A 26889-nucleotide genomic window follows, 5' to 3' on the forward strand; every position below is an offset into this window, starting at 1 on the left:
CACATACATCCATACATACCCCGGGGTGACGGCGGCCATGGCGGGGTGGGCGTTGCTGTGCCACAGGCGGTAGTTGTGTGTCACCTTCCAGGCGGCGATGAAAGGAGCGCCGTAATCCGCCAGCATCTTCTCGTTATCTGACACATGGAAGACATGTTTAAATGACATGCACGCAGTACACGCATCCTCCACATGAGGGCAGTGTTGCACTCGTTACAGGCAAACATCCAACCCGGATTTTTAAAGAGAAATTTAGCCAAATTTGAAAGGGATTCTGTCATATTTTTATCAGTATGAACACTTCATCCACAAACTGAAGGTCCGGGGGCCAAATGTGGCCGTTAAAGCCTGGAAATAATATTGGTTATTAAAATGTTTCATCTTTTCTTACTAAATATATTCCTTCCTTCCTTTTTGGCATTAAGAATCATGTACTGCATGCCTTTGTATGTCTTTTAAAATGCGCCTAAATCTGGAGGAGAAGAAGGTGTGAATGTTTGGAAGATTGACACAATGAGCCTGGACTTCCTGTGGAGGCGGTCCCACCAGATGACTCCTCCCACCTTGCTGCAGGGAGGACGCCAGCAGGGCGTGGATGTAGAGCGTGAACTGCGCCCGGATCCACTCGTCGCCGCCCTCCCAGCCCGTGCCGTCCAGGAAGACGTCGTCTCGGTTCTCCGTCACGTGCTTGAGCAGGTAGTCGGCGAAGCGCAGGTCGGCCGTGGTCAGGCTGAGGGTCTTGCGCAGCTCGCCGTCCTGGATGTGGACCGCCGCGTCCTCCACCTGCCGCGGCGGCAGCCGTCAGGACGGTTTGGGCGGGGTCGGGGGCGTCACTCACCTCGATGACGGCGTCGCTGAGGTGCCTCTGCTGGCGGAAGAGGATGTTGGTCGCCCCGGCAACGAAGCCCCGCACCGCCACGTCCAGCAGGAGGTGGTGCTGCTGCAGCGCCATGTAGGGCAGACACAAGTAACCCTGCAAGGACACAATATTAGGAACGGGCGGCAGGAACGCCAGGCCGCCGTCTTTGTTTACTTTGGTGAAAATGGCGAGCGGCAGTCCGTACTGGTCCTCCTCCAGACCCGACACCAGCCCCTGCGTCACCCCTCCCTGCCCGCCGATGGGCTGCGCCGTGATGGGCGTGGTCGGCTTGGACTCGAAGGCGTCCGGCGCCGCCTCCTTCCCCTCGTCCTTGGGCCCCTCCTCCAGCAGGCCGGGGTCCAGGGTCTCCCAGTCGCTCTCAGAGGACTCCGGAGACGTGCGGGACGGCGGCTTCAGGTGGTTGTTGTCGTCGCCGGCGCCGCCCCTGGAGGGCGAGGACGGCGGCGGCGGCAGCACGTCGCTGGCCGACACGGAGACGAAGCCCTCGGCCCCGGGGACGCTGTCCAGCAGGTCCTCGGACGTGCTGCTCTTGGGTCTGTAGTGAGACGAGTCCACCAGGCCGTGCTCGATCACACCTGCACACCACAAAACCCAGGGCGGTTTAGCTCGGTTGGTAGAGTGGTCGTGCCAGCAACTTGAGGGTTGCAGGTTCGATTCCCGCTTCCGCCATCCTAGTCACTGCCGTTGTGTCCTTGGGCAAGACACTTTACCCACCTGCTCCCAGTGCCACCCACACTGCTTTAAATGTAACTTAGATATTGGGTTTCACTATGTAAAAGCGCTTTGAGTCACTAGAGAAAAAGCGCTATATAAATATTATTCACTAATTCACTTCACACATGAGCACCTTATAATGGGACTGTGTTGCAACTTCTTAAACACGCCTCGTAGGAGTGTCCAGAATATTGATTTTTCAGTGAATCGTGATTTTTAATTGATTTAAAAAAATCCAAAATCAATTTTAAAATATATATATATATTTTTTTCTGTTATTTGTCCTGTCCAGAAACTCGGATGAATCATATAGTTGATGTAGATCAGGGGTCAGCAACCTTTTTGAAAGCAAGAGCTACTTCTTGGGTACTGATTAATGCGAAGGGCTACCAGTTTGATACACACTTAAATACATTGCCAGAAATAGCCAATTTGCACAATTTACCTTTAACTTATTAATATGTTATTAATAATTAATGATATTTATCTTTGTGGAAACACTGATCATCTTAATTATTTCTCACAATAAATATAGATAGAAACAGACAAAATATCAAAAAACAAAAAAAATGGGTAATTCTGTCCGTCATTCTGTCGTACATTTTTTTTCCTTCTACGGAAGGTTTTTTGTAGAGAATAAATGATGAAAAAAAACACTTAATTGAAAGGTTTAAAAGAGGAGAAAAATCGAAAAAAATGAAAATTAAATTTTGAAACCTAGTTTATCTTCAATTTCGACTCTTTAAAATTCAACCGAAAAAAATAAGAGATAAACTAGCTAATTCGAATCTTTTTGAAAAAATTAAAAAAAGAATTTATAGAACATTAATAATTTTTCCTGATTAAGATTATTTTTAGAATTTTGATGACATGTTTTAAATAGGTTAAAATCCAATCTGCACTTTGTTAGAATATATAACAAATTGGACCAAGCTATATTTCTAACGAAGACAAATCATTGTTTCTTCTAGATATTCCAGAACAAAATTTTTAAAAGAAATTCAAAAGACTTTGAAATAAGATTTAAATTTAATCCTAAAGATTTTCTAGATTTGCCAGAATATTTTTTTTTTATTTTAATCATAAATTTGAAGAAATATTTCACAAATATTCTTCGTCAAAAAAACAGAAGCAAAAATGAAGAATTAAATTAAAATGTATTTATTATTCATTACAATAAAAAAATAAATTTACTTGAACATTGATTTAAATTGTCAGGAAAGAAGAGGAAGGAATTTAAAAGATAAAAAGGTATATGTGTTTAAAAATCCTAAAAATCATTTTTAAGCTTGTATTTTTTTCCGTAAAATTGTCTTTCTGAAATTTATAAGAAGCAAAGTAAAAAAATAAATGAATTTATTTAAACAAGTGAAGACCAAGTCTATAAAATATTTTCTTGAATTTTCAAATTGTATTTGAGTTTTGTCTCTCTTAGAATTAAAAATGTCAAGCAAAGCGAGACCAGCTTGCTAGTAAATAAATACAATTTAAAAAATAGAGGCAGCTCACTGGTAAGTGCTGCTATTTGAGCACGTTGGTGACTCCTGATGTAAATGATTGAGATCTGTACACATTTACTTCAGCAAAGAAAAGTGTTGGATACTCCTCCTTATTAAATGTTTGGGTAGAATTCTATTCAACAAAACCAGTTTTCTTTGAAGAAATATAGAAATTAATCAGAGCTGTTTTCCTTTTTATGGAGGAATGTAGTTAATACAACTTGCACCAAATGTTATTAAAAAGTATCGATTTTGAATCGATAAACAAGTTATCAAATCAAATCTTGTTGTGCCCAAAGATTCACATCCCTCATGCCAAGTGCCGAATATAGGATTTTTAGGCTTATGCAAATGAAAGGTGTAAAAATGCAAGCATAAAATGTTAGCATGCTAACATGGGGGGGAAGTTAGCACACTAATAAGATGGTGCCGAGTGTCAAAATCCATGATTTTTAGGTTTATATGAATACAATTATTATAAAAACAAAAAAACATTAGCATGCTAACGCTAGCTTGTTATGATTTTAACTTTTCCCATACTTGCAGGATGGAGACATGTCTCAAAATGCATGAATTTTTGGTTTAAATAAACAAAATGAGCTAGAATGCAGTATAAAATGTTAGCATGCTAATGTTAGCATGATGACGTAGGAAAAGTTTGCGTGCTTTGAAGATGGCGCCAAGTGTCCCGATCTACGATTTTTAGGTTTATATAAGGAAAAAAAAAATTGTAAAAATGCTAGCATAAAATGTTAGCATGCTCACATAGGAGAAGTTAGCACCTGGGAACAGGGACAGGACAAGGATGTCCCTAATAAAGTGACCCATCAGGGAACAGGGAGAAGACGACGATGTCCCTAATCAAGCGACCCTCCTAGGAACAGGACAACGCTGATCCTAATAAAGTGACCCACCTGGGAACAGGGACAGGACAAGGATGTCCCTAATAAAGTGACCCACCTGGGAACAGGGACAGGACAAGGATGTCCCTAATAAAGCGACCCACCTGGGAACAGGGACAGGACAAGGATGTCCCTAATAAAGCGACCCGCCTGGGAACAGGGACAGGACAAGGATGTCCCTAATAAAGTGACCCACCTGGGAACAGGGACAGGACAAGGATGTCCCTAATAAAGTGACCCACCTGGGAACAGGGACAGGACAAGGATGTCCCTAATAAAGTGACCCACCTAGGGACAGGACAAGGATGTCCCTAATAAAGTGACCCACCTGGGAACAGGGACAGGACAAGGATGTCCCTAATAAAGCGACCCACCTGGGAACAGGGACAGGACAAGGATGTCCCTAATAAAGTGACCCACCTGGGAACAGGGACAGGACGAGGATGTCCCTAATAAAGTGACCCACCTGGGAACAGGGACAGGACAAGGATGTCCCTAATAAAGTGACCCACCTGGGAACAGGGACAGGACGATGATGTCCCTAATAAAGTGACCCACCTGGGAACAGGGACAGGACAAGGATGTCCCTAATAAAGTGACCCACCTAGGGACAGGACAAGGATGTCCCTAATAAAGTGACCCACCTGGGAACAGGGACAGGACAAGGATGTCCCTAATAAAGTGACCCACCTGGGAACAGGGACAGGACAAGGATGTCCCTAATAAAGCGACCCACCTGGGAACAGGGACAGGACAAGGATGTCCCTAATAAAGCGACCCGCCTGGGAACAGGGACAGGACAAGGATGTCCCTAATAAAGTGACCCACCTGGGAACAGGGACAGGACAAGGATGTCCCTAATAAAGTGACCCACCTGGGAACAGGGACAGGACAAGGATGTCCCTAATAAAGTGACCCACCTAGGGACAGGACAAGGATGTCCCTAATAAAGTGACCCACCTGGGAACAGGGACAGGACAAGGATGTCCCTAATAAAGCGACCCACCTGGGAACAGGGACAGGACAAGGATGTCCCTAATAAAGTGACCCACCTGGGAACAGGGACAGGACGAGGATGTCCCTAATAAAGTGACCCACCTGGGAACAGGGACAGGACAAGGATGTCCCTAATAAAGTGACCCACCTGGGAACAGGGACAGGACGATGATGTCCCTAATAAAGTGACCCACCTGGGAACAGGGACAGGACAAGGATGTCCCTAATAAAGTGACCCACCTAGGGACAGGACAAGGATGTCCCTAATAAAGTGACCCACCTGGGAACAGGGACAGGACAAGGATGTCCCTAATAAAGTGACCCACCTGGGAACAGGGACAGGACAAGGGTGTCCCTAATAAAGTGACCCACCTGGGAACAGGGACAGGACGATGATGTCCCTAATAAAGTGACCCACCTGGGAACAGGGACAGGACAAGGATGTCCCTAATAAAGTGACCCACCTGGGAACAGGGACAGGACGAGGATGTCCCTAATAAAGTGACCCACCTGGGAACAGGGACAGGACAAGGATGTCCCTAATAAAGTGACCCACCTGGGAACAGGGACAGGACAAGGATGTCCCTAATAAAGTGACCCACCTGGGAACAGGGACAGGACGAGGATGTCCCTAATAAAGTGACCCACCTGGGAACAGGGACAGGACGATGATGTCCCTAATAAAGTGACCCACCTGGGAACAGGGACAGGACAAGGATGTCCCTAATAAAGTGACCCACCTGGGAACAGGGACAGGACGATGATGTCCCTAATAAAGTGACCCACCTGGGAACAGGGACAGGACAAGGATGTCCCTAATAAAGTGACCCACCTGGGAACAGGGACAGGACAAGGATGTCCCTAATAAAGTGACCCACCTGGGAACAGGGACAGGACAAGGATGTCCCTAATAAAGTGACCCACCTGGGAACAGGGACAGGACAAGGATGTCCCTAATAAAGTGACCCACCTAGGGACAGGACAAGGATGTCCCTAATAAAGTGACCCACCTGGGAACAGGGACAGGACAAGGATGTCCCTAATAAAGTGACCCACCTGGGAACAGGGACAGGACAAGGATGTCCCTAATAAAGCGACCCACCTGGGAACAGGGACAGGACAAGGATGTCCCTAATAAAGTGACCCACCTGGGAACAGGGACAGGACGAGGATGTCCCTAATAAAGTGACCCACCTGGGAACAGGGACAGGACGAGGATGTCCCTAATAAAGTGACCCACCTGGGAACAGGGACAGGACGATGATGTCCCTAATAAAGTGACCCACCTGGGAACAGGGACAGGACAAGGATGTCCCTAATAAAGTGACCCACCTGGGAACAGGGACAGGACGATGATGTCCCTAATAAAGTGACCCACCTGGGAACAGGGACAGGACAAGGATGTCCCTAATAAAGTGACCCACCTGGGAACAGGGACAGGACAAGGATGTCCCTAATAAAGTGACCCACCTGGGAACAGGGACAGGACAAGGATGTCCCTAATAAAGTGACCCACCTGGGAACAGGGACAGGACAAGGATGTCCCTAATAAAGTGACCCACCTAGGGACAGGACAAGGATGTCCCTAATAAAGTGACCCACCTGGGAACAGGGACAGGACAAGGATGTCCCTAATAAAGTGACCCACCTGGGAACAGGGACAGGACAAGGATGTCCCTAATAAAGTGACCCACCTGGGAACAGGGACAGGACGAGGATGTCCCTAATAAAGTGACCCACCTGGGAACAGGGACAGGACGATGATGTCCCTAATAAAGTGACCCACCTGGGAACAGGGACAGGACAAGGATGTCCCTAATAAAGTGACCCACCTAGGGACAGGACAAGGATGTCCCTAATAAAGTGACCCACCTGGGAACAGGGACAGGACAAGGATGTCCCTAATAAAGTGACCCACCTAGGGACAGGACAAGGATGTCCCTAATAAAGTGACCCACCTGGGAACAGGGACAGGACAAGGATGTCCCTAATAAAGCGACCCACCTGGGAACAGGGACAGGACAAGGATGTCCCTAATAAAGCGACCCACCTGGGAACAGGGACAGGACAAGGATGTCCCTAATAAAGTGACCCACCTGGGAACAGGGACAGGACAAGGATGTCCCTAATAAAGTGACCCACCTGGGAACAGGGACAGGACGATGATGTCCCTAATAAAGTGACCCACCTGGGAACAGGGACAGGACAAGGATGTCCCTAATAAAGCGACCCACCTGGGAACAGGGACAGGACAAGGATGTCCCTAATAAAGTGACCCACCTGGGAACAGGGACAGGACAAGGATGTCCCTAATAAAGCGACCCACCTGGGAACAGGGACAGGACAAGGATGTCCCTAATAAAGTGACCCACCTGGGAACAGGGACAGGACAAGGATGTCCCTAATAAAGTGACCCACCTAGGGACAGGACAAGGATGTCCCTAATAAAGTGACCCACCTAGGGACAGGACAAGGATGTCCCTAATAAAGTGACCCACCTGGGAACAGGGACAGGACAAGGATGTCCCTAATAAAGTGACCCACCTGGGAACAGGGACAGGACAAGGATGTCCCTAATAAAGTGACCCACCTGGGAACAGGGACAGGACAAGGATGTCCCTAATAAAGTGACCCGCCTGGGAACAGGGACAGGACAAGGATGTCCCTAATAAAGTGACCCACCTGGGAACAGGGACAGGACAAGGATGTCCCTAATAAAGTGACCCACCTGGGAACAGGGACAGGACAAGGATGTCCCTAATAAAGTGACCCACCTAGGGACAGGACAAGGATGTCCCTAATAAAGTGACCCACCTGGGAACAGGGACAGGACAAGGATGTCCCTAATAAAGCGACCCACCTGGGAACAGGGACAGGACGATGATGTCCCTAATAAAGTGACCCACCTGGGAACAGGGACAGGACAAGGATGTCCCTAATAAAGTGACCCACCTAGGGACAGGACAAGGATGTCCCTAATAAAGTGACCCACCTGGGAACAGGGACAGGACAAGGATGTCCCTAATAAAGTGACCCACCTGGGAACAGGGACAGGACAAGGATGTCCCTAATAAAGTGACCCACCTGGGAACAGGGACAGGACAAGGATGTCCCTAATAAAGCGACCCGCCTGGGAACAGGGACAGGACAAGGATGTCCCTAATAAAGTGACCCACCTGGGAACAGGGACAGGACAAGGATGTCCCTAATAAAGTGACCCACCTGGGAACAGGGACAGGACAAGGATGTCCCTAATAAAGCGACCCGCCTGGGAACAGGGACAGGACAAGGATGTCCCTAATAAAGTGACCCACCTGGGAACAGGGACAGGACAAGGATGTCCCTAATAAAGTGACCCGCCTGGGAACAGGGACAGGACAAGGATGTCCCTAATAAAGTGACCCACCTGGGAACAGGGACAGGACAAGGATGTCCCTAATAAAGTGACCCACCTGGGAACAGGGACAGGACGATGATGTCCCTAATAAAGTGACCCACCTGGGAACAGGGACAGGACAAGGATGTCCCTAATAAAGTGACCCACCTAGGGACAGGACAAGGATGTCCCTAATAAAGTGACCCACCTGGGAACAGGGACAGGACAAGGATGTCCCTAATAAAGTGACCCACCTGGGAACAGGGACAGGACGATGATGTCCCTAATAAAGTGACCCACCTGGGAACAGGGACAGGACAAGGATGTCCCTAATAAAGTGACCCACCTGGGAACAGGGACAGGACAAGGGTGTCCCTAATAAAGTGACCCACCTGGGAACAGGGACAGGACGATGATGTCCCTAATAAAGTGACCCACCTGGGAACAGGGACAGGACAAGGATGTCCCTAATAAAGTGACCCACCTGGGAACAGGGACAGGACGATGATGTCCCTAATAAAGTGACCCACCTGGGAACAGGGACAGGACAAGGATGTCCCTAATAAAGTGACCCACCTGGGAACAGGGACAGGACAAGGATGTCCCTAATAAAGTGACCCACCTGGGAACAGGGACAGGACGAGGATGTCCCTAATAAAGTGACCCACCTGGGAACAGGGACAGGACGATGATGTCCCTAATAAAGTGACCCACCTGGGAACAGGGACAGGACAAGGATGTCCCTAATAAAGTGACCCACCTGGGAACAGGGACAGGACGATGATGTCCCTAATAAAGTGACCCACCTGGGAACAGGGACAGGACAAGGATGTCCCTAATAAAGTGACCCACCTGGGAACAGGGACAGGACAAGGATGTCCCTAATAAAGTGACCCACCTGGGAACAGGGACAGGACAAGGATGTCCCTAATAAAGTGACCCACCTAGGGACAGGACAAGGATGTCCCTAATAAAGTGACCCACCTAGGGACAGGACAAGGATGTCCCTAATAAAGTGACCCACCTGGGAACAGGGACAGGACAAGGATGTCCCTAATAAAGTGACCCACCTGGGAACAGGGACAGGACAAGGATGTCCCTAATAAAGTGACCCACCTGGGAACAGGGACAGGACAAGGATGTCCCTAATAAAGTGACCCACCTGGGAACAGGGACAGGACGAGGATGTCCCTAATAAAGTGACCCACCTGGGAACAGGGACAGGACGATGATGTCCCTAATAAAGTGACCCACCTGGGAACAGGGACAGGACAAGGATGTCCCTAATAAAGTGACCCACCTAGGGACAGGACAAGGATGTCCCTAATAAAGTGACCCACCTGGGAACAGGGACAGGACAACGGTGTTCCTAATAAAGTGACCCACCTGGGAACAGGGACAGGACAAGGATGTCCCTAATAAAGTGACCCACCTGGGAACAGGGACAGGACAAGGATGTCCCTAATAAAGTGACCCACCTGGGAACAGGGACAGGACGAGGATGTCCCTAATAAAGTGACCCACCTAGGGACAGGACAAGGATGTCCCTAATAAAGTGACCCACCTAGGGACAGGACAACGGTGTTCCTAATAAAGTGACCCACCTGGGAACAGGGACAGGACGAGGATGTCCCTAATAAAGTGACCCACCTAGGGACAGGACAAGGATGTCCCTAATAAAGTGACCCACCTGGGAACAGGGACAGGACATGGATGTCCCTAATAAAGTGACCCACCTGGGAACAGGGACAGGACGGTCATCAGCGTTCCCACCAGCCTGCTGACGGGGGACAGGTAGAAGAGCACCTGCGGGGGTCAGAGGTCACACAGGTGAGACAGGAAGTCAGAGGGAGTCCTCCGGCGTGGGACGGGCACCTTCTTCTCCAGCAGGATGAGCTTGAAGAGGATGAGGACCTGTGAAGACCAGAACCATGAGACCTGTCCACCACATGCTGGGTCAGCACCTACCTTGTGTCTAAAGTGCAGGATCAGGTCTCGCGGGGACAAACCTGCGGAGACAAAACACGTCAAGACCAAGGAGAGGCGGGTAAAGTCCGGGGAGGGGGAGGGGGGTCCTACCGAGGAACACCTGGGAGCCGTCCACAGCCGAACCTCTGAGGGAGCCGTTCATGTGCTCGTACAGGTCCTGCAGGTGGACCAGGACCGTGTGAGTTGTGGGGGACATGCAGGACCGAGGAGGGTCTCACCTTCAGGATGGAGATCTGGGAGAAGTCCTTCTCCTCGAAGTAGGCGTGTGTGATCAGCTGCAGCTTGGCCTGGAGGAGGCCGTAGAGAGGCTGCACACACACACACACACACACACACACACACACACACACACACACACACACACACACACACACAAGTCACAATCTTCCAGTCCCGCACCTTTTGGACACTCATCCACATTTTAGCCAATCCCATTTGTCCCAGCTGCACTCAAACGCAACACCTGAGGGCCATTTCATTTTACACCTCCCGCCGCTTCATTTAAAGTGGCCCGCTGTTTCATTTGGTCGCCCGCCACATCATTTTACATGGCCTCCTTTATCATTTTATGTAACCTGCCACATCGTTTTATATGGCCTCCTTTATCGTTTCAAGTGGCCCGCCACATCATTTTATATGGCCTACTTTTTCGTTTTATGTAACCTGTCACATCATTTTATATGGCCTCCTTTATTGTTTTATGTAACCTGCCACATCATTTTATATGGCCTCCTTTATCATTTTATGTAACCTGCCACTTCATTTTATATGGCCTCCTTTATCATTTTATGTAACCTGCCACTTCATTTTACATGGCCTCCTTTATCATTTTATGTAACCTGTCACATCATTTTATATGGCCTCCTTTATCATTTTATGTAACCTGTCACATCATTTTATATGGCCTTTATCATTTTATGTCGCCCGCCACATCATTTTATATGGCCTACTTTTTCGTTTTATGTAACCTGTCACATCATTTTATATGGCCTCCTTTATTGTTTTATGTAACCTGCCACATCATTTTATATGGCCTCCTTTATCATTTTATGTCGCCCGCCACATCATTTTATATGGCCTCCTTTATCGTTTTGTCACCCGCCACATCATTTTATATGGCCTCGTTTATCATTTTATGTCGCCCGCCACTTCATTTTATATGGCCTCCTTTATCGTTTTGTCACCCGTCACATCATTTTATATGACCTCCTTTATCATTTTATGTCGCCCGCCACATCATTTTATATGGCCTCCTTTATCTTTTTATGTCGCCCGCCACATCATTTAAATGGCCTCCTTTATCATTTTATGTCGCTCGCCAAATCATTTTTTATGGCCTCCTTTATCGTTTTGTCACCCGTCACATCATTTTATATGGCCTCCTTTATCATTTTATGTAACCTGTCACATCATTTTATATGGCCTCCTTTATCATTTTGTCGCCCGCCACATCATTTTATATGGCCTCCTTTATCATTTTATGTAACCTGTCACATCATTTTATATGGCCTCCTTTATCATTTTATGTCGCCCGCCACATCATTTTATATGGCCTCCTTTATCGTTTTATGTCGCCCGCCAAATCATTTTATATGGCCTTCTTTATCATTTTATGTAACCTGTCACATCATTTTATATGGCCTCCTTTATCGTTTTATGTCACCCGCCACATCATTTTATATGGCCTTCTTTATCATTTTATGTAACCTGTCACATCATTTTATATGGCCTCCTTTTTCGTTTTATGTAACCTGTCACATCATTTTATATGGCCTCCTTTATCGTTTTGTCGCCCGCCACCTCATTTTATATGGCCTCCTTTATCGTTTTATGTCGCCCGCCACATCATTTTATATGGCCTACTTTATCGTTTTGTCGCCCGCCACCTCATTTTATATGGCCTTCTTTATCATTTTATGTAACCTGTCACATCATTTTATATGGCCTCCTTTATCGTTTTATGTCGCCCGCCACATCATTTTATATGGCCTCCTTTATCGTTTTATGTCGCCCGCCACATCATTTTATATGGCCTACTTTATCGTTTTGTCGCCCGCCACCTCATTTTATATGGCCTCCTTTATCGTTTTATGTCGCCCGCCAAATCATTTTATATGGCCTCCTTTATCGTTTTATGTCGCTCGCCAAATCATTTTTTATGGCCTCCTTTATCGTTTTGTCACCCGTCACATCATTTTATATGGCCTCCTTTATCATTTTATGTAACCTGTCACATCATTTTATATGGCCTCCTTTATCGTTTTGTCGCCCGCCACATCATTTTATATGGCCTCCTTTATCATTTTATGTCGCCCGCCAAATCATTTTATATGGCCTCCTTTATCGTTTTATGTCGCCCGCCACATCATTTTATATGGCCTCCTTTATCGTTTTATGTCGCCCGCCACATCATTTTATATGGCCTACTTTATCGTTTTGTCGCCCGCCACCTCATTTTATATGGCCTCCTTTATCGTTTTATGTCGCCCGCCAAATCATTTTATATGGCCTCCTTTATCATTTTATGTCGCCCGCCAATAATTTTATATGGCCTCCTTTATCGTTTTGTCACCCGTTTTACAGCCACTGTCAGAATAATGTATCTAAGTTATCACAAAACTTTGTGTTTCCATGAGTTCCTGGCGAGAGGACAAAAGCTGTCTTTGATCCTACCAAGCAAAAGGGCTTGTAAAACTCCTCTGTGTAGGAGGGGAGGAGACAGGAGGGGTTCAGTTTCTTTGATCTATTGTAATCCACAGGAAGATCTTGTCTTGACCCGAGAGCTACAAAGCGGGGAGGAAGCAGGACCTGACCCACCTCCAGGCATCTTTTTCTTTAACTTTTTTGTGACCAATGGCGACGGCTGTTTACGACCCCCCGTCCCCTTAAAATCAGCTGTTGCTACGTAATCAGGCAAAGTCCAAATAAAAGAGGAGGCGTGCAATCCTCTTGCCTGGACGTGGTGGAAGACTGTACAGAGAATACAGCCCAGACGTTTCTCTTCAGTGAGCTAATTTGAATTCTGTCTCTGTTTAATTCCTTGCTTCTTGTCTGTTTTAATAGATGTCATCAGTGTTTGAACCTGACAGACACCGTTTGGAAACATTTAAGGTATGTAAACAAACATGTACACAATCTTCCTGTGTAAATGTCTCATTTCACAACATATATATCTCATTTCATAACGTTTATATCAATGTATCAGTCCTTTGAGACACTCGTCATTTAGGGCTATTTAAGTAAACATTGGCTAAGAGTCTAGTGTGACTAATAAATGGAAGAAGTATTTTTCCTTGTAAAATTTGGTGGGTGCGGCTTATATATATAGTCCGAAAAATCCAGTATATATAGACATGTATACTATATTTAGTTGGATCTGTTAAAATTCTGAGCTTTTTAGGGTTACAAAACCATGGATTAAAACAGGGGTCACCAACGCGGGCACCAGGTCGCCCGTAAGGACCAGATGAGCCGCCCGCCAGCCTGTTCTAAAAATAGCTCAAATAGCAGCACTTACCAGTGAGCCGCCTCTATTTTTTAAATTGTATTTATTTACTAGCAAGCTGGTCTGGCTTTGCTCGACATTTTTAATTCTAAAAGACACAAAACTCAAATAGAATTTGAAAATCCAAGAAAATATTTTAAAGACTTGGTCTTCACTTGTTTAAATAAATTCATTAATTGTTTGACTTTGCTTCTTATAACTTTCAGAAAGACAATTTTAGAGAAAAAATACAACCTTAAAAATGATCTTAGGATTTTTAAACATACCTTTTTACCTATTAAATTATTTTCTCTTCTTTCCTCACAATTTAAATCAATATTCAAGTATTTTTTTATTATTATTGTAAAGAATAATAAATTCATTTTAATTCATTTTAGCTTCTGTTTTTTCGACGAAAAATATTTGTGAAAAATTTCTTCAAACTTCCATCCATCCATTTTCTACCGCTTATTCCATTTTGGGATTGCGGGGGGCGCTGGCGCCCATCTCAGCTACAATCGGGCGGAAGGCGGTGTACACCCTGGACAAGTCGCAACCACATCGCAGGGCCAACACAGATAGACAGACAACATTCACACACTAGGGCCAATTATGATTAAAATTCTTAAATATTCGGGCAAATCTAGAAAATCTGTAGAATCAAATTTAAATCTTATTTGAAAGTCTTTTGAATTTCTTTTAAAATTTTTGTTCTGGAAAATCTCGCAGAAATAATGATTTGTCTTTGTTAGAAATATAGCTTGGTCCAATTTGTTATATATTCTAACAAAGTGCAGATTGGATTTTAACCTATTTAAAACATGTCATCAAAATTCTAAAATTAATCTTAATCTGGAAAAATTACTAATGATGTTCCATAAATTCTTTTTTGGATTTTTTCAAAAAGATTCGAATTACCTAGTTTTTCTCTTCATTTTTTTCGGTTGAATTTTGAATTTTAAAGAGTGGAAATTGAAGATAAACTATGTTTCAAAATGTAATTTTCCTTTTTTTCTTGTTTTCTTCTCTTTTAAACCGTCCAATTAAGTGATTTTTACATCATTTATTCTCTACAAAAAAACTTCCGTAAAAGGAAGAAAAATGTACTGACAGAAATACCCATTTTTCTATTCATACCGGTATATAGATTTATTTATTAAAGGTGAATTGAGTAAATTGGCTATTTCTGGCAATTTATTTAAGTGTGTATCAAACTGGTAGCCCTTGGCATTAATCAGTACCCAAGAAGTAGCTCTTGCTTTCAAAAAGGTTGGTGACCCCTGGATTAAAATGTCTTCAATATTCATGAAAAAATAAGCCTTAAAATGTGGCGACTTTTTGAAAAAGCTGACACGAAAACGTGCATTTCAGGTCGCAACAGCCCCAAAAAAAGCCAGCAAACAATCCATTTCCTCACTCCCTGTGTCCGGATACTTTTGTCCGGATGTTTTACAAGCATCAGCGTGCCAACAAAAGCGCGACTCACCACACGGCTCAGCACGCAGACGCTCTTCTGCACCGTCTCCCGCGTGACGTCCGCCTGTCGCACCTTCAGAGCCTGCCGGCGTTCACAAATTGGTTAAAAACCCCAAAAAAAGGCAACCGAACAAGACGACGACTCGGGACTGACCTTCGCCTCAATCTGCCGGTAGCAGGACACGCCGTAGACGCACTTGCCATCGCCGCCTCGGGGGGGCAGGTGGAAGTAGACGGTGTCTGCAGGGGGGGGGGACAAAGACAGCAGGTGTTCTTTCTGTGTTCATCGAACAGGAGTCATCTTTGTCTGGCGACCTGCTGCTTGTCCACATCATCACATCAAAAAGCCTCACTAGAGGGCACTGTTCCTTCCCTAAATGTCCATCCACCCATTTTCTACCACTTACAGTTGTGATCAAAATGATTCAACCCCCACACAATTTCGGTGTTTTAGCAAGTTGGACATTTATTCCGTATTTTGTTTATATCCATTTATCCATCCATCCATCATCTTCCGCTTATCCGAGGTCGGGTCGCGGGGGCAGCAGCCTAAGCAGGGAAACCCAGACTTCCCTCTCCCCAGCCACTTCGTCTAGCTCTTCCCGGGGGATCCCGAGGCGTTCCCAGGCCAGCCGGGAGACATAGTCTTCCCAACGTGTCCTGGGTCTTCCCCGTGGCCTCCTACCGGTTGGACGTGCCCTAAACACCTCCCTAGGGAGGCGTTCGGGTGGCATCCTGACCAGATGCCCGAACCACCTCATCTGGCTCCTCTCGATGTGAAGGAGCAGCGGCTTTACTTTGAGTTCCTCCCGGATGGCAGAGCTTCTCACCCTATCTCTAAGGGAGAGACCCGCCACCCGGCAGAGAAAACTCATTTGGGCCGCTTGTACCCGTGATCTTATCCTTTCGGTCATGACCCAAAGCTCATGACCATAGGTGAGGATGGGAACGTAGATCGACCGGTAAATTGAGAGCTTTGCCTTCCGGCTCAGCTCCTTCTTCACCACAACGGATCGGTACAACGTCCGCATTACTGAAGACGCCGCACCGATCCGCCTGTCGATCTCACCATCCACTCTTCATTGTTTTTCTGAAACTAACCAATAATGACTAAAATAGTTCTTACCGATAATGCGACTTCTTGAACAGGGTGCAGTAGAAAACCTTACGTACTCCTTGGCATACCTTCAAGTACCCCCAGGGGTACGCGTACCCCCATTTGAGAACCACTGCCATAGGTGAAGATGGGAACGTAGATCGACCGGTAAATTGAGAGCTTTGCCTTCCGGCTCAGCTCCTTCTTCACCACAACGGATCGGTACAACGTCCGCATTACTGAAGACGCCGCACCGATCCGTCTGTCGATCTCACCATCCACTCTTCCCTCACTCGTGAACAAGACTCCTCGGTACTTGAACTCCTCCACTTGGGGCAGGGTCTCCTCCCCAACCCGGAGATAGCACTCCACCCTTTTCCGGGAGAGAACCATGGACTCGGACTTGGAGGTGCTGATTCTCATTCCGGTCGCGAACCGATCCAGCGAGAGCTGAAGATCCCGGTCAGATGAAGCCATCAGGACCACATCATCTGCAAAAAGCAGAGACCTAATCCTGCGGTTACCAAACCGGAACCCCTCAACGCCTTGACTGCGCCTAGAAATTCTGTCCATAAAAGTTATGAACAGAATCGGTGACAAAGGACAGCCTTGGCGGAGTCCAACATTTTGTTTATAGTCATATCAAATAAAGATGTGTTAAAGCAGGGGTGCCCATTACTTCGATCGCGAGCTACCAGTCGACCGCGGGGGGTGTGTCAGTCGATCTCCAGCCAGGCTTCTAAAAAAAATAGACCTAAAAATGAGTGATCATCAATCTTCACCAAGACGTCACTTAAATGACATTCACGGTACCGGAGGGTCTTGTGAGATGACGCTGGCTGCTGCAAGATCATTATTATGAAAATATGACCGAGAGGAAGGCGAGAAACACTTTTTATTTCAACAGACTCTCGCGCCGTACCTTCCGTCAAAACTCTAAAGGCCGACCGCACATTTCCTATCTTCACAATAAAAGCCCTGCTTCATGCTGCCTGCGCTAACTAAATACAGAGTCTCGGAAAACTGGCGTGCACAAGCGATCCCTCAGAAAGCTGGCGTGCACATCACTTGTGCACGCCAGCTTTCCGAGACTCTTATTTTGTTAGCGCAGGCAGCATGAAGCAGGGCTTTTATTGTGAAGATAGGAAATGTGCAGTCGGCCTTTAGAGTTTTGACGGAAGGGACGGCGCGAAAGTCTGTTGAAATAAAAAGTGTTTCTCGCCTTCCTCTCTGTCATTTTTTCATAATAATGAACTGGCAGCAGCCAGCGTCATCTCACAAGACCCTCGGGTGCCGTGAATGTCAATCAAGCAAGCTACGGAATTTGCCGCCAATGTTTTTCTTGTAAAGTGTATGGAAGCTGGACGAATTAGATGCCTATCTTAGCTGCATCCGGAAATAGGCGGGTTACACCCAGGACAAGTCGCCAGCTCATCACAATTAATCTGTGTATTTGTCTTTTCTTTACTTATTGTGATTTTTTTTTTTAACCTTTGTTTAATTTGTACAGCTGTGATTGTGATTAACAAAAAAAAAAAGCTCCACTACAGGACACTTTCTCTCTGATATATATTTTTTACATTGAAAGATATAATTAAGTGTGCAAATATGTTTCTCATAGCGGTAATTTCCATATTTTTACATCAATTCAAGCAAACTTTAATAGACACAATTCAACACAAATAGGGACAACATTTAAACATGTTTTTACATAACCTTAAGTCCTTTTAATTCATTTTTATGGCCCTTATTTGATCAAATTAAAAGTGTGATTATTAGTTCACATGATGCACGCCTGGGAGTGTGAATGTGATGGTGAATGTGGTGACTTGTCCAGGGCGTACGCCGCCTTCCGCCTGAATGAAACTGAGATAGGCTCCAGCACCCCCCGCGACTCCAAAAGTGACAAGCGGTTGAAAATGGATGGATGATGGACGCCTTCATCTAGTATTGATGCCTATTTTTTGTTTTTATAGATATTCCTATTTACTTTTATTACTATTTCATTGTTTGCTTTGTTAACCTGTGCGTCCAAAACTTAATCTGTACTTATCGTGTTTTGTATTTATTTATATTTTTGAACCTTTGTTTTGTGTACAACACTTTTGAAATTACATTTTTTTAACTGAAGGAGACACCCAGAATGTACTTGAAAATAAAGAAATTGGGATTTACAATATTAACTATGAAGGATAAAACACTGAATATTGACAACATATGAACATCCATGTATTTTACAATCACTCAATCAATATATTCCAATTGATTTTATTGTATTGATTTTGTGGGTTCTTCCGAGGATGTTGTAGTCATAATGATTTGTGCAGTCCTTTGAGACATTTGTGATTTGGGGCTATATAAATAAACATTGATTGATTGATTGATTTTATACGGTGTCCTAGAGTGCCCAGAAAGGCACCTTATAAGTAAAATGTATTATTATGATTATTAATCAAGCGAAATGCAACACAAACACAGTGAAATATGAACTCAAATGGTAAAAAAAACAACAACCAAAAAAAGCACATATAGTTTCAGTTTCGATCTTAAAGATCTAAAAAAAAATTGGGGGGTAAAATCCGGCGGGCCACATTGAAAAGCTTATCAGGCCACATGGGGCCTCTTTTAAATTTATTATATATTTATACAGTAAATATAGTATAGCTCGGTTGGTAGAGCGGCCGTGCCAGCAACTTGAGGGTTGCAGGTTCGATACCCGCTTCTGCCATCCTAGTCACTGCCGTTGTGTCCTTGGGCAAGACACTTTACCCACCTGCTCCCAGTGCCACCCACACTGCTTTAAATGTAAAAATTAGATATTGGGTTTCACTATGTAAAGCGCTTTGAGTCACTAGAGAAAAAGCGCTATATAAAATATAATTCACTAATAGTGTATTTATAATATACATTTTAATGTATATAATTATTTAACTCATTAATTTTGTACATAGCTAGCCAATGACCTTTTTTTCTTTTAGTGTGAGCACTACTGTTGTTTTATTCTATCCATGCCAGGGTGTACCCCGCCTTCCGCCCGAATGCAGCTGTGATAGGCTCTGCGCCCCCCCAAAAAGGGACAAGCGGTATAAAATGAATGGATGGATGCTCCACAAAATCTACCCGGCAACAATTTCCTGCCATCTAACTTCTACATTTTTGTTGTTGTTGTTGCTCAGTGTCTCAGGTGGAAATGAAAGCCGTCCCACCTTCCTGGTAGTTGTGCGCTCCGTCTGGAAGAGCCAGGAAAGGAAGGTACTTCCACTCCTCGGGCAGCCTGTTGCTGTCGTGACCTTCGTGCGGCATCAGCGGCGGGTAGGAAAACTCCACCTGCCGTGAAAACGGAGGAAAATATTGTAGGTGGCAATGATGAATCAGCAGTTTACACACACTTTGTTTTTTTTAAATAACTATGCAATTACTCCTCATTGTCTTGTTCTGCTTTAAAAAAATTAACATTCCATGGTTTTTCACAGGAGGTCCCGGAAGTACAGTAAACTGCAAAAACTGCAATCTAAGTACAAACCCCGTTTCCATATGAGTTGCAAAATTGTGTTAGATGTAAATATAAACGGAATACAATGATTTGCAAATCATTTTCAACCCATATTCAGTTGAATATGCTACAAAAACAACATATTTGATGTTCAAACTGATAAACATTGTTTTTTTTTTGCAAATAATCATTAACTTTAGAATTCGACGCCAGCAACACGTGACAAAAAAGTTGGAAAAGGTGGCAATAAATGCTGATAAAGTCGAGAAATGCTCATCAAACACTTATTTGGAACATCCCACAGGTGTGCAGGCTAATTGGGAACAGGTGGGTGCCATGATTGGGTATAAAAGCAGCTTCCATGAAGTGCTAAGTCATTCACAAACAAGGGATGGGGCGAGGATCACCGATTTGAAAGCAAATTTGTAAAGGATATCACCATATGGCAGGGGTAGGGAACCTATGGCTCGCGAGCCAGATGTGGCTCTTTTGATGACCGCATCTGGCTCTCGGATAAATCTGAGCTGACATTGCTTAACACGATGAATAATGAATAATTCCACTTGTAATCACAGTGTTAAAAATAACGTTCAAAATATTAAATATTGTCATGCATTTTTATGTTCAAGAAGATGGTAAGAAGTCATTTATTTATTATTGGTTAGTGTGGGGCTTCTGACCACCGAGCGCTGACATGAGAGCCAGTTTCAGGGTTACAATATTGTTTTATTTTTCAATAAGTCTCTCAGTTGCTTTCCAGCAATTGTCTTTTTCTCTTTCGTTCTTGCTCGCGCTTTGGTTTCTAGCCCCCAAGCCCGTCTCTCCTCCTGGCTGCTGCTTATAACATAGCGACAGGTGGTCAGATAAAAAGGCCCAGGTGGGCCGTCTACGCACCTGTCGCTGAATTCGAGGCCTGTCCTGGCAACACCCTGCTTTGCTGCAGGCCCGCGGGCCACGCCCCTCCACAGTTAGCTTCAGAATAACAATGTTATTACAAAGAATAAGAGACTTCTCTAGAAATGTTGGTCTTTCTTAAAAATGCACGCATTTTGTTGTGTTCAGTGTTAAAAAAAATATTATATGGCTCTTACGGAAATACATTTTAAAATATCTGGCTTCTTGGCTCTCTCAGCCAAAAAGGTTCCCGACCCCTGCCACATGGGCTCAGGAACACTTCATAAACAAACTGTCAGTAACTACAGTTGGTTGCTACATCTGTAAGTGCAAGTTAAAACTCTACTATGCAAAGCAAAACCCATTTATCAACAACACCCAGGAACGCCGCCGGCTTCTCTGGGCCCGAGCTCATCTAAGATGGACTGATGCAAAGTGGAAAGTGTCCTGACGAGTCCACATTTCAAATTATATTTGGAAACTGTGGACGTGGTGTCTTCCGGAACAAAGAGGAAAATAACCATTCGGATTGTTTTAGGCGCAAAATTCAAAAGCCAGCATCTGTGATGGTATGGGGGTGTATTAGTGCCCAAGGCATGGGTAACTTACACATCTGTGAAGGCACCATTAATGCTGAATGGTCCATACAGGTTTTGGAGCAACATATGTTGTCATCCAAATAACGTTATCATGGACGCCCCTGCTTATTTCAGCAAGACAATACCAAGACACATTCAGCACGTGTTACAACAGCATGGTTTTCTTAAAAAAAAAAGAATGTGGGTATTTTCTTGGCCAGCCTGCAGTCTAGACCTGTCTCCCATGGAAAATGGCGCATTATGAAGCGTAAAATACGACAGCGGAGACCCCGGACTGTTGAACGACTGAAGCTCTACATAAAACAAGAATGGGAAAGAATTCCACTTTCAAAGCTTCAACAATTAGTTTCCTCAGTTCCCAAACGTTTATTGAGTGTTGTTAAAAGAAAATGTGATGTAACACAGTGGTGAACATGCCCTTTCCCAACTACTTTGGCACATGTTGCAGCCATGAATATCTAAGTTAATTATTATTTGCAAAAAAAAAATAAAAACAATATGTTGTCTTTGTAGCATATTCAACTGAATATGGGTTGAAAAGGATTTGCAAATCATTGTATTTCATTTATATTTACATTTAACACAATTTCCCGACTCATAAGGAAACGGGGTTCGTAATTAAAACAGATGACTTGGCTGTTTTTGTAAACTTGTTTGTGATGCGACTGGTTAAGCGAAAGGAGGACCAGAATGTGGTGTGGCCCCAACAGTTGGCCTCCTGCCGGTCCAGCAGGTGTAAGAGGAGGCAATAAAACATGTGATAGCCAGCGGGGGGTCACGGGCATATCGCATGGCCTCCATTGATTGATTGAAACTTTTATTAGTAGATTGCACAGTACAGTACATATTCCGTACAATTGACCACTAAATGGTAACACCCCAATAAGTTTTTCAATTTGTTTAAGTCGGGGTCCACCTTAATCAATTCATGGTAACATCTACTGACATCTATTAAACAAGACAAGAAAGAAGGAATTAAACAGAGACAGAATTAAATTTGGCTCAATTGAGGAGAGACGTCTGGACCGTACTCTTGTACAGTCTCACCGTTCTCTGGCGAAAGATTGTACGCCTCCTCTTTTATTTAGACTTTCCCTGATTGATTGATTGAAACTTGTATTAGTAGATTGCACAGTACAGTACATATTCCATACAATTGACCACTAAATGGTAACACCCCAATAGGTTTTTCAACTTGTTTAAGTCGGGGTCCACGTTAATCAATTCATGGTAACATCTACTGACATCTATTAAACAAGACAAGAAAGAAGGAATTAAACAGAGACAGAATTAAATTTGGCTCAATTGAGGAGAGACTTCTAGACCGTACTCTTGTACAGTCTCACCGTTCTCTGGCGAAAGATTGTACGCCTCCTCTTTTATTTAGACTTTCCCTGATTGATTGATTGAAACTTTTATTAGTAGATTGCACAGTACAGTACATATTCCGTAGAATTGACCACTAAATGCTAACAGCCCAATAAGTTTTTCAACTTGTTTAAGTCGGGGTCCACCTTAATCAATTCATGGTAACATCTACTGACATCTATTAAACAAGACAAGAAAGAAGGAATTAAACAGAGACAGAATCAAATTTAGCTCAATTGAGGAGAGACGTCTGGACCGTACCCTTGTACAGTCTCACCGTTCTCTGGCGAAAGATTGTACGCCTCCTCTTTTATTTAGACTTTCCCTGATTGATTGATTGAAACTTTTATTAGTAGATTGCACAGTACAGTACATATTCCGTACAATTGACCACTAAATGGTAACACCCCAATAAGTTTTTCAACTTGTTTAAGTCGGGGTCCACGTTAATCAATTCATGGCAACAAGCCATCTGAGGCTCTGTTGTCGTTTTTCTGTCCCGGGGCAGGAAGACTGATGGAAGGCGGCAGAAGCCACCGCCGCCACCACCACGCATCCTCGTCTTTTGTCATGCTGCAGGGTAATTGCACGGAGCACGCAGAACAGGTTTGGAGTGTGAGTCCAGCCACGGGCGGCATTGATTGTGCAAACTATGCAGAGGATTCAGATTGCTGGTGAACAAACACAACCTTCATTTCACTGCTGGGCAGATGCTAATAAGGCAATGTTTTAATTCATGCATGGGCTGGTTAGGTGCACCAACATGACTTGATTAAGGTGGACCCCGACTTAAGCAAGTTGAAAAACTTATTGGGGTGTTACCATTTAGTGGTCAATTGTACGGAATATGTACTGTACTGTAGCCTGCACACCCGTGGGATGTTCCATATAAGTGTTTGATGAGCATTCCTCAACTTTATCAGTATTTATTGCCACCTTTCCCAACTTCTTTGGCACTTGTTGCTGGCAACAAATTCTAAAGTTAATGATTATTTGCAAAAAAAGTTTATGAGTTTGAACATCAAATATGTTGTCTTTGTAGCATATTCAACTGAATATGGGTTGAAAATGTCGCGGAATGTTGACGCTTATGATGACGCGTGTTAGTAACGTTATTGGGTAGAGGGGACATTTCAGCCCAGCACCGTTCCCAGCTATAAGTCGTCTCTTTTCATCGCATAATTACACAGTATTTTGGACATCTTTGTTGCTGAATCTTTTGCAATTTGTTCAATTAATAATAGAGATGTCAAATAAGAATGCTGTTGTTGGAAAGCAATGGATTGCAGCTGCCTTTAGCAACCAAAACACAGCCGGTGTTTATTTTCTTGTTGTGAAGCTTTAACACAGAGCGGTCAAGCGAACATGTTTTTCTACGTCAACCAGCAAGTATTGGATGGGAAAATTGTGATATTAAGTCGACTCTTACCGGAGACTTGAGTGGATTATGGGACCTCCTCCTGTAGCTGTCAAAAAGGCAGCTGTGATCTTGGCTCCTTGGCTTCTCTAAGAGACACTGGCGTTCACCGCAGCCATCAGACTTTCAGGTATGACTTTATAATCTCACTAAAACACTATTAACACAATAAGCAGATAAGGGATTTTCCAGAATTATCCTCGTAAATGTGTCTAATAACATCTGAATCGCTCCCACTGCGTTGCCTTTTTATTTTTATGTTTTTATCCTAGTGCTTCACTCTAACTTTCCTCATCCACGAATCCTTCATCGTCGCTTTCTCGGTCCGAATCGCTCTTGCTGCTGGTGGCTATGATTATAAACAATGTGAGGATGTGAGGAGCCCTACAATCCGTGACGTGACGCGCGCATCTGGTCAAAGCAAGGCTTTTTATTAGCGACCAAAAGTTACATACTTTATCGTCGATGTTCTCTAATAAATCCTTTCAGCAAAAATATGGCAATATCGCGAAATGATGAAGTATGACACATAGAATGGACCTGCTATCCCCGTTTAAATAAGAAAATCTCATTTCAGTAGGCCTTTAACACAATGTTATCAGATATGAACATAACTGGTAACATTGTATATTAGGAGGCCCCGCCCCCTTTGTGGATTATTATTACTTCTTTGTTGAATATTATAAAAATTTTGAAAATTTAATTAAATAAAAAAAATACTTAAAATCCGTAACGGCCAAAATAGTATGCAGAATAAAGGTTTGGAACCAGTTTGGGAAGATTTTGACGAGGTAGAGGGGCCAACTTAACACAGTTATGAACATTATTAGTGTCACATTATATTCGGAGGCTCCGCCCCCTTTGTGGATTATTATTACTTTTTTGATTGTATGTAAATTTTGAATATTATAAAGATTTAGAGAATTTAAAAAATTGTAAAAATACTTAAAATTTGTAACGGCAAAAATAGTATGTAGAAAAAACGACAAGTTTAGAGGGGGCAACTTAACACAATGTTACCAGTTATGAACATTATTAGTGTCACATTATATTCGGAGGCTCCGCCCCCCTTGTGGATTATTACTATTTATGTGATTGTGTGTAAATGTTGAATATTATAAAGATTTTGAAAATGTTATTTTTCTTAAAAAAATACTTCAAATCCGTAACGGCAAAAATACTATGTAGCATAAATGATTGGGACAAGTTTGGGAAGATTTTGACGAGGTAGAGGGGGCAACTTACCACAGTTATGAACATTATTATTGTCACATCATATTCGGAGGCTCCGCCCCCTTTTTGGATTATTATTACTTATTTGATTGTATGTAAATGTTGAATATTATAAAGATTTTGAAAAAAAAAAAATGAATGAAATACTTAAAATCCGTAACGGCAAAAATAGTATGTAGAATAAACGATTGGGACAAGTTTGGGAAGATTTTAACGAGGTAGAGGGGACAACTTATTGTCCTTGTAAATGTGTCTAATAACATCTGAATCGCTTCCACTGCGTTGCCTTTTTATTTTATTTTTTTTTTTCCTAGTGCTTCACTCGAACTTTCCTCATCCACGAATCCTTCATCGTCGCTTTCTCGGTCCGAATCGCTTTTGCTGCTGGTGGCTATGATTACAAACAATGTGAGGATGTGAGGAGCCCTACAATCCGTGACGTCACGCGCGCATCTGGTCAAGGCAAGGCTTTTTATTAGCGACCAGAAGTTGCGAACTTTATCGTCGATGTTCTATAATAAATCCTTTCAGCAAAAATATGGCAATATCGCGAAATGATCAAGTATGACACATAGAATGGACCTGCTATCCCCGTTTAAATAAGAACATCTCATTTTGGTAGGCCTTTAACACAATGTTACCAGTTATAGACATAACTGGTAACTTTGTATATTCGGAGGCCCCGCCCCCTTTGTGGATTATTATTACTTCTTTGTTGAATATTATAAAAAAATTTAAAATTTAATTAAATAAAAAAAATACTTAAAATCCGTAACGGCCAAAATAGTATGCAGAATAAAGGTTTGGAACCAGTTTGGGAAGATTTTGACGAGGTAGAGGGGGCAACTTAACACAGTTATGAACATTATTAGTGTCACATTATATTCGGAGGCTCCGCCCCCTTTGTGGATTATTATTACTTTTTTGATTGTATGTAAATGTTGACTATTATAAAGATTTAGAAAAAAAAAAAAAATGAATAAAATACTTAAAATCCGTAACGGCAAAAATGGTATGTAGAATAAACAATTGGGACAAGTTTGGGAAGATTTTAACGAGGTAGAGGGGGCAACTTATTGTCCTTGTAAATGTGTCTAATAACATCTGAATCGCTTCCACTGCGTTGCCTTTTTATTTTTTTTCTAGTGCTTGACTCTAACTTTCCTCATCCACGAATCTTTCATCGTCGCTTTCTCGGTCCGAATCGCTCTTGCTGCTGGTGGCTATGATTATAAACAATGTGAGGATGTGAGGAGCCCTACAATCCGTGACGTGACGCGCGCATCTGGTCAAGGCAAGGCTTTTTATTACCGACCAAAATTTGCGAACTTTATCGTCGATGTTCTCTAATAAATCCTTTCAGCAAAAATATGGCAATATCGCGAAATGATCAAGTATGACACATAGAATGGACCTGCTATCCCCGTTTAAATAAGAACATCTCATTTTGGTAGGCCTTTAACACAATGTTAC

At 43.7% G+C, this 26889-nt stretch overlaps 1 protein-coding gene and 1 long non-coding RNA gene across 2 annotated transcripts in view; one reads left to right on the top strand and one right to left on the bottom strand.

Moving 5' to 3' along the window:
- The window catches only part of avl9 (AVL9 homolog (S. cerevisiase)), a 39461-nt gene that overhangs the window by 11879 nt on the left and 693 nt on the right, over nt 1-26889 (bottom strand). Inside the window, 12 exon segments of the mRNA XM_061921311.1 lie at nt 20-137; nt 564-783; nt 839-973; nt 1034-1455; nt 10104-10173; nt 10243-10281; nt 10336-10376; nt 10447-10513; nt 10575-10664; nt 15327-15398; nt 15471-15556; nt 19619-19739. Of these exon segments, the coding sequence (XP_061777295.1) occupies nt 20-137; nt 564-783; nt 839-973; nt 1034-1455; nt 10104-10173; nt 10243-10281; nt 10336-10376; nt 10447-10513; nt 10575-10664; nt 15327-15398; nt 15471-15556; nt 19619-19739 (1481 nt within the window).
- On the top strand, nt 12310-19934 carry LOC133569138 (uncharacterized). Its single transcript, XR_009809760.1, has 3 exons — nt 12310-13467; nt 19428-19495; nt 19589-19934. It is a non-coding gene; the product is annotated as an uncharacterized LOC133569138 (long non-coding RNA).

This window comes from Nerophis ophidion, linkage group LG15 (genome assembly GCF_033978795.1).
Source record: "Nerophis ophidion isolate RoL-2023_Sa linkage group LG15, RoL_Noph_v1.0, whole genome shotgun sequence".
Taxonomy (NCBI): domain Eukaryota; kingdom Metazoa; phylum Chordata; class Actinopteri; order Syngnathiformes; family Syngnathidae; genus Nerophis; species Nerophis ophidion.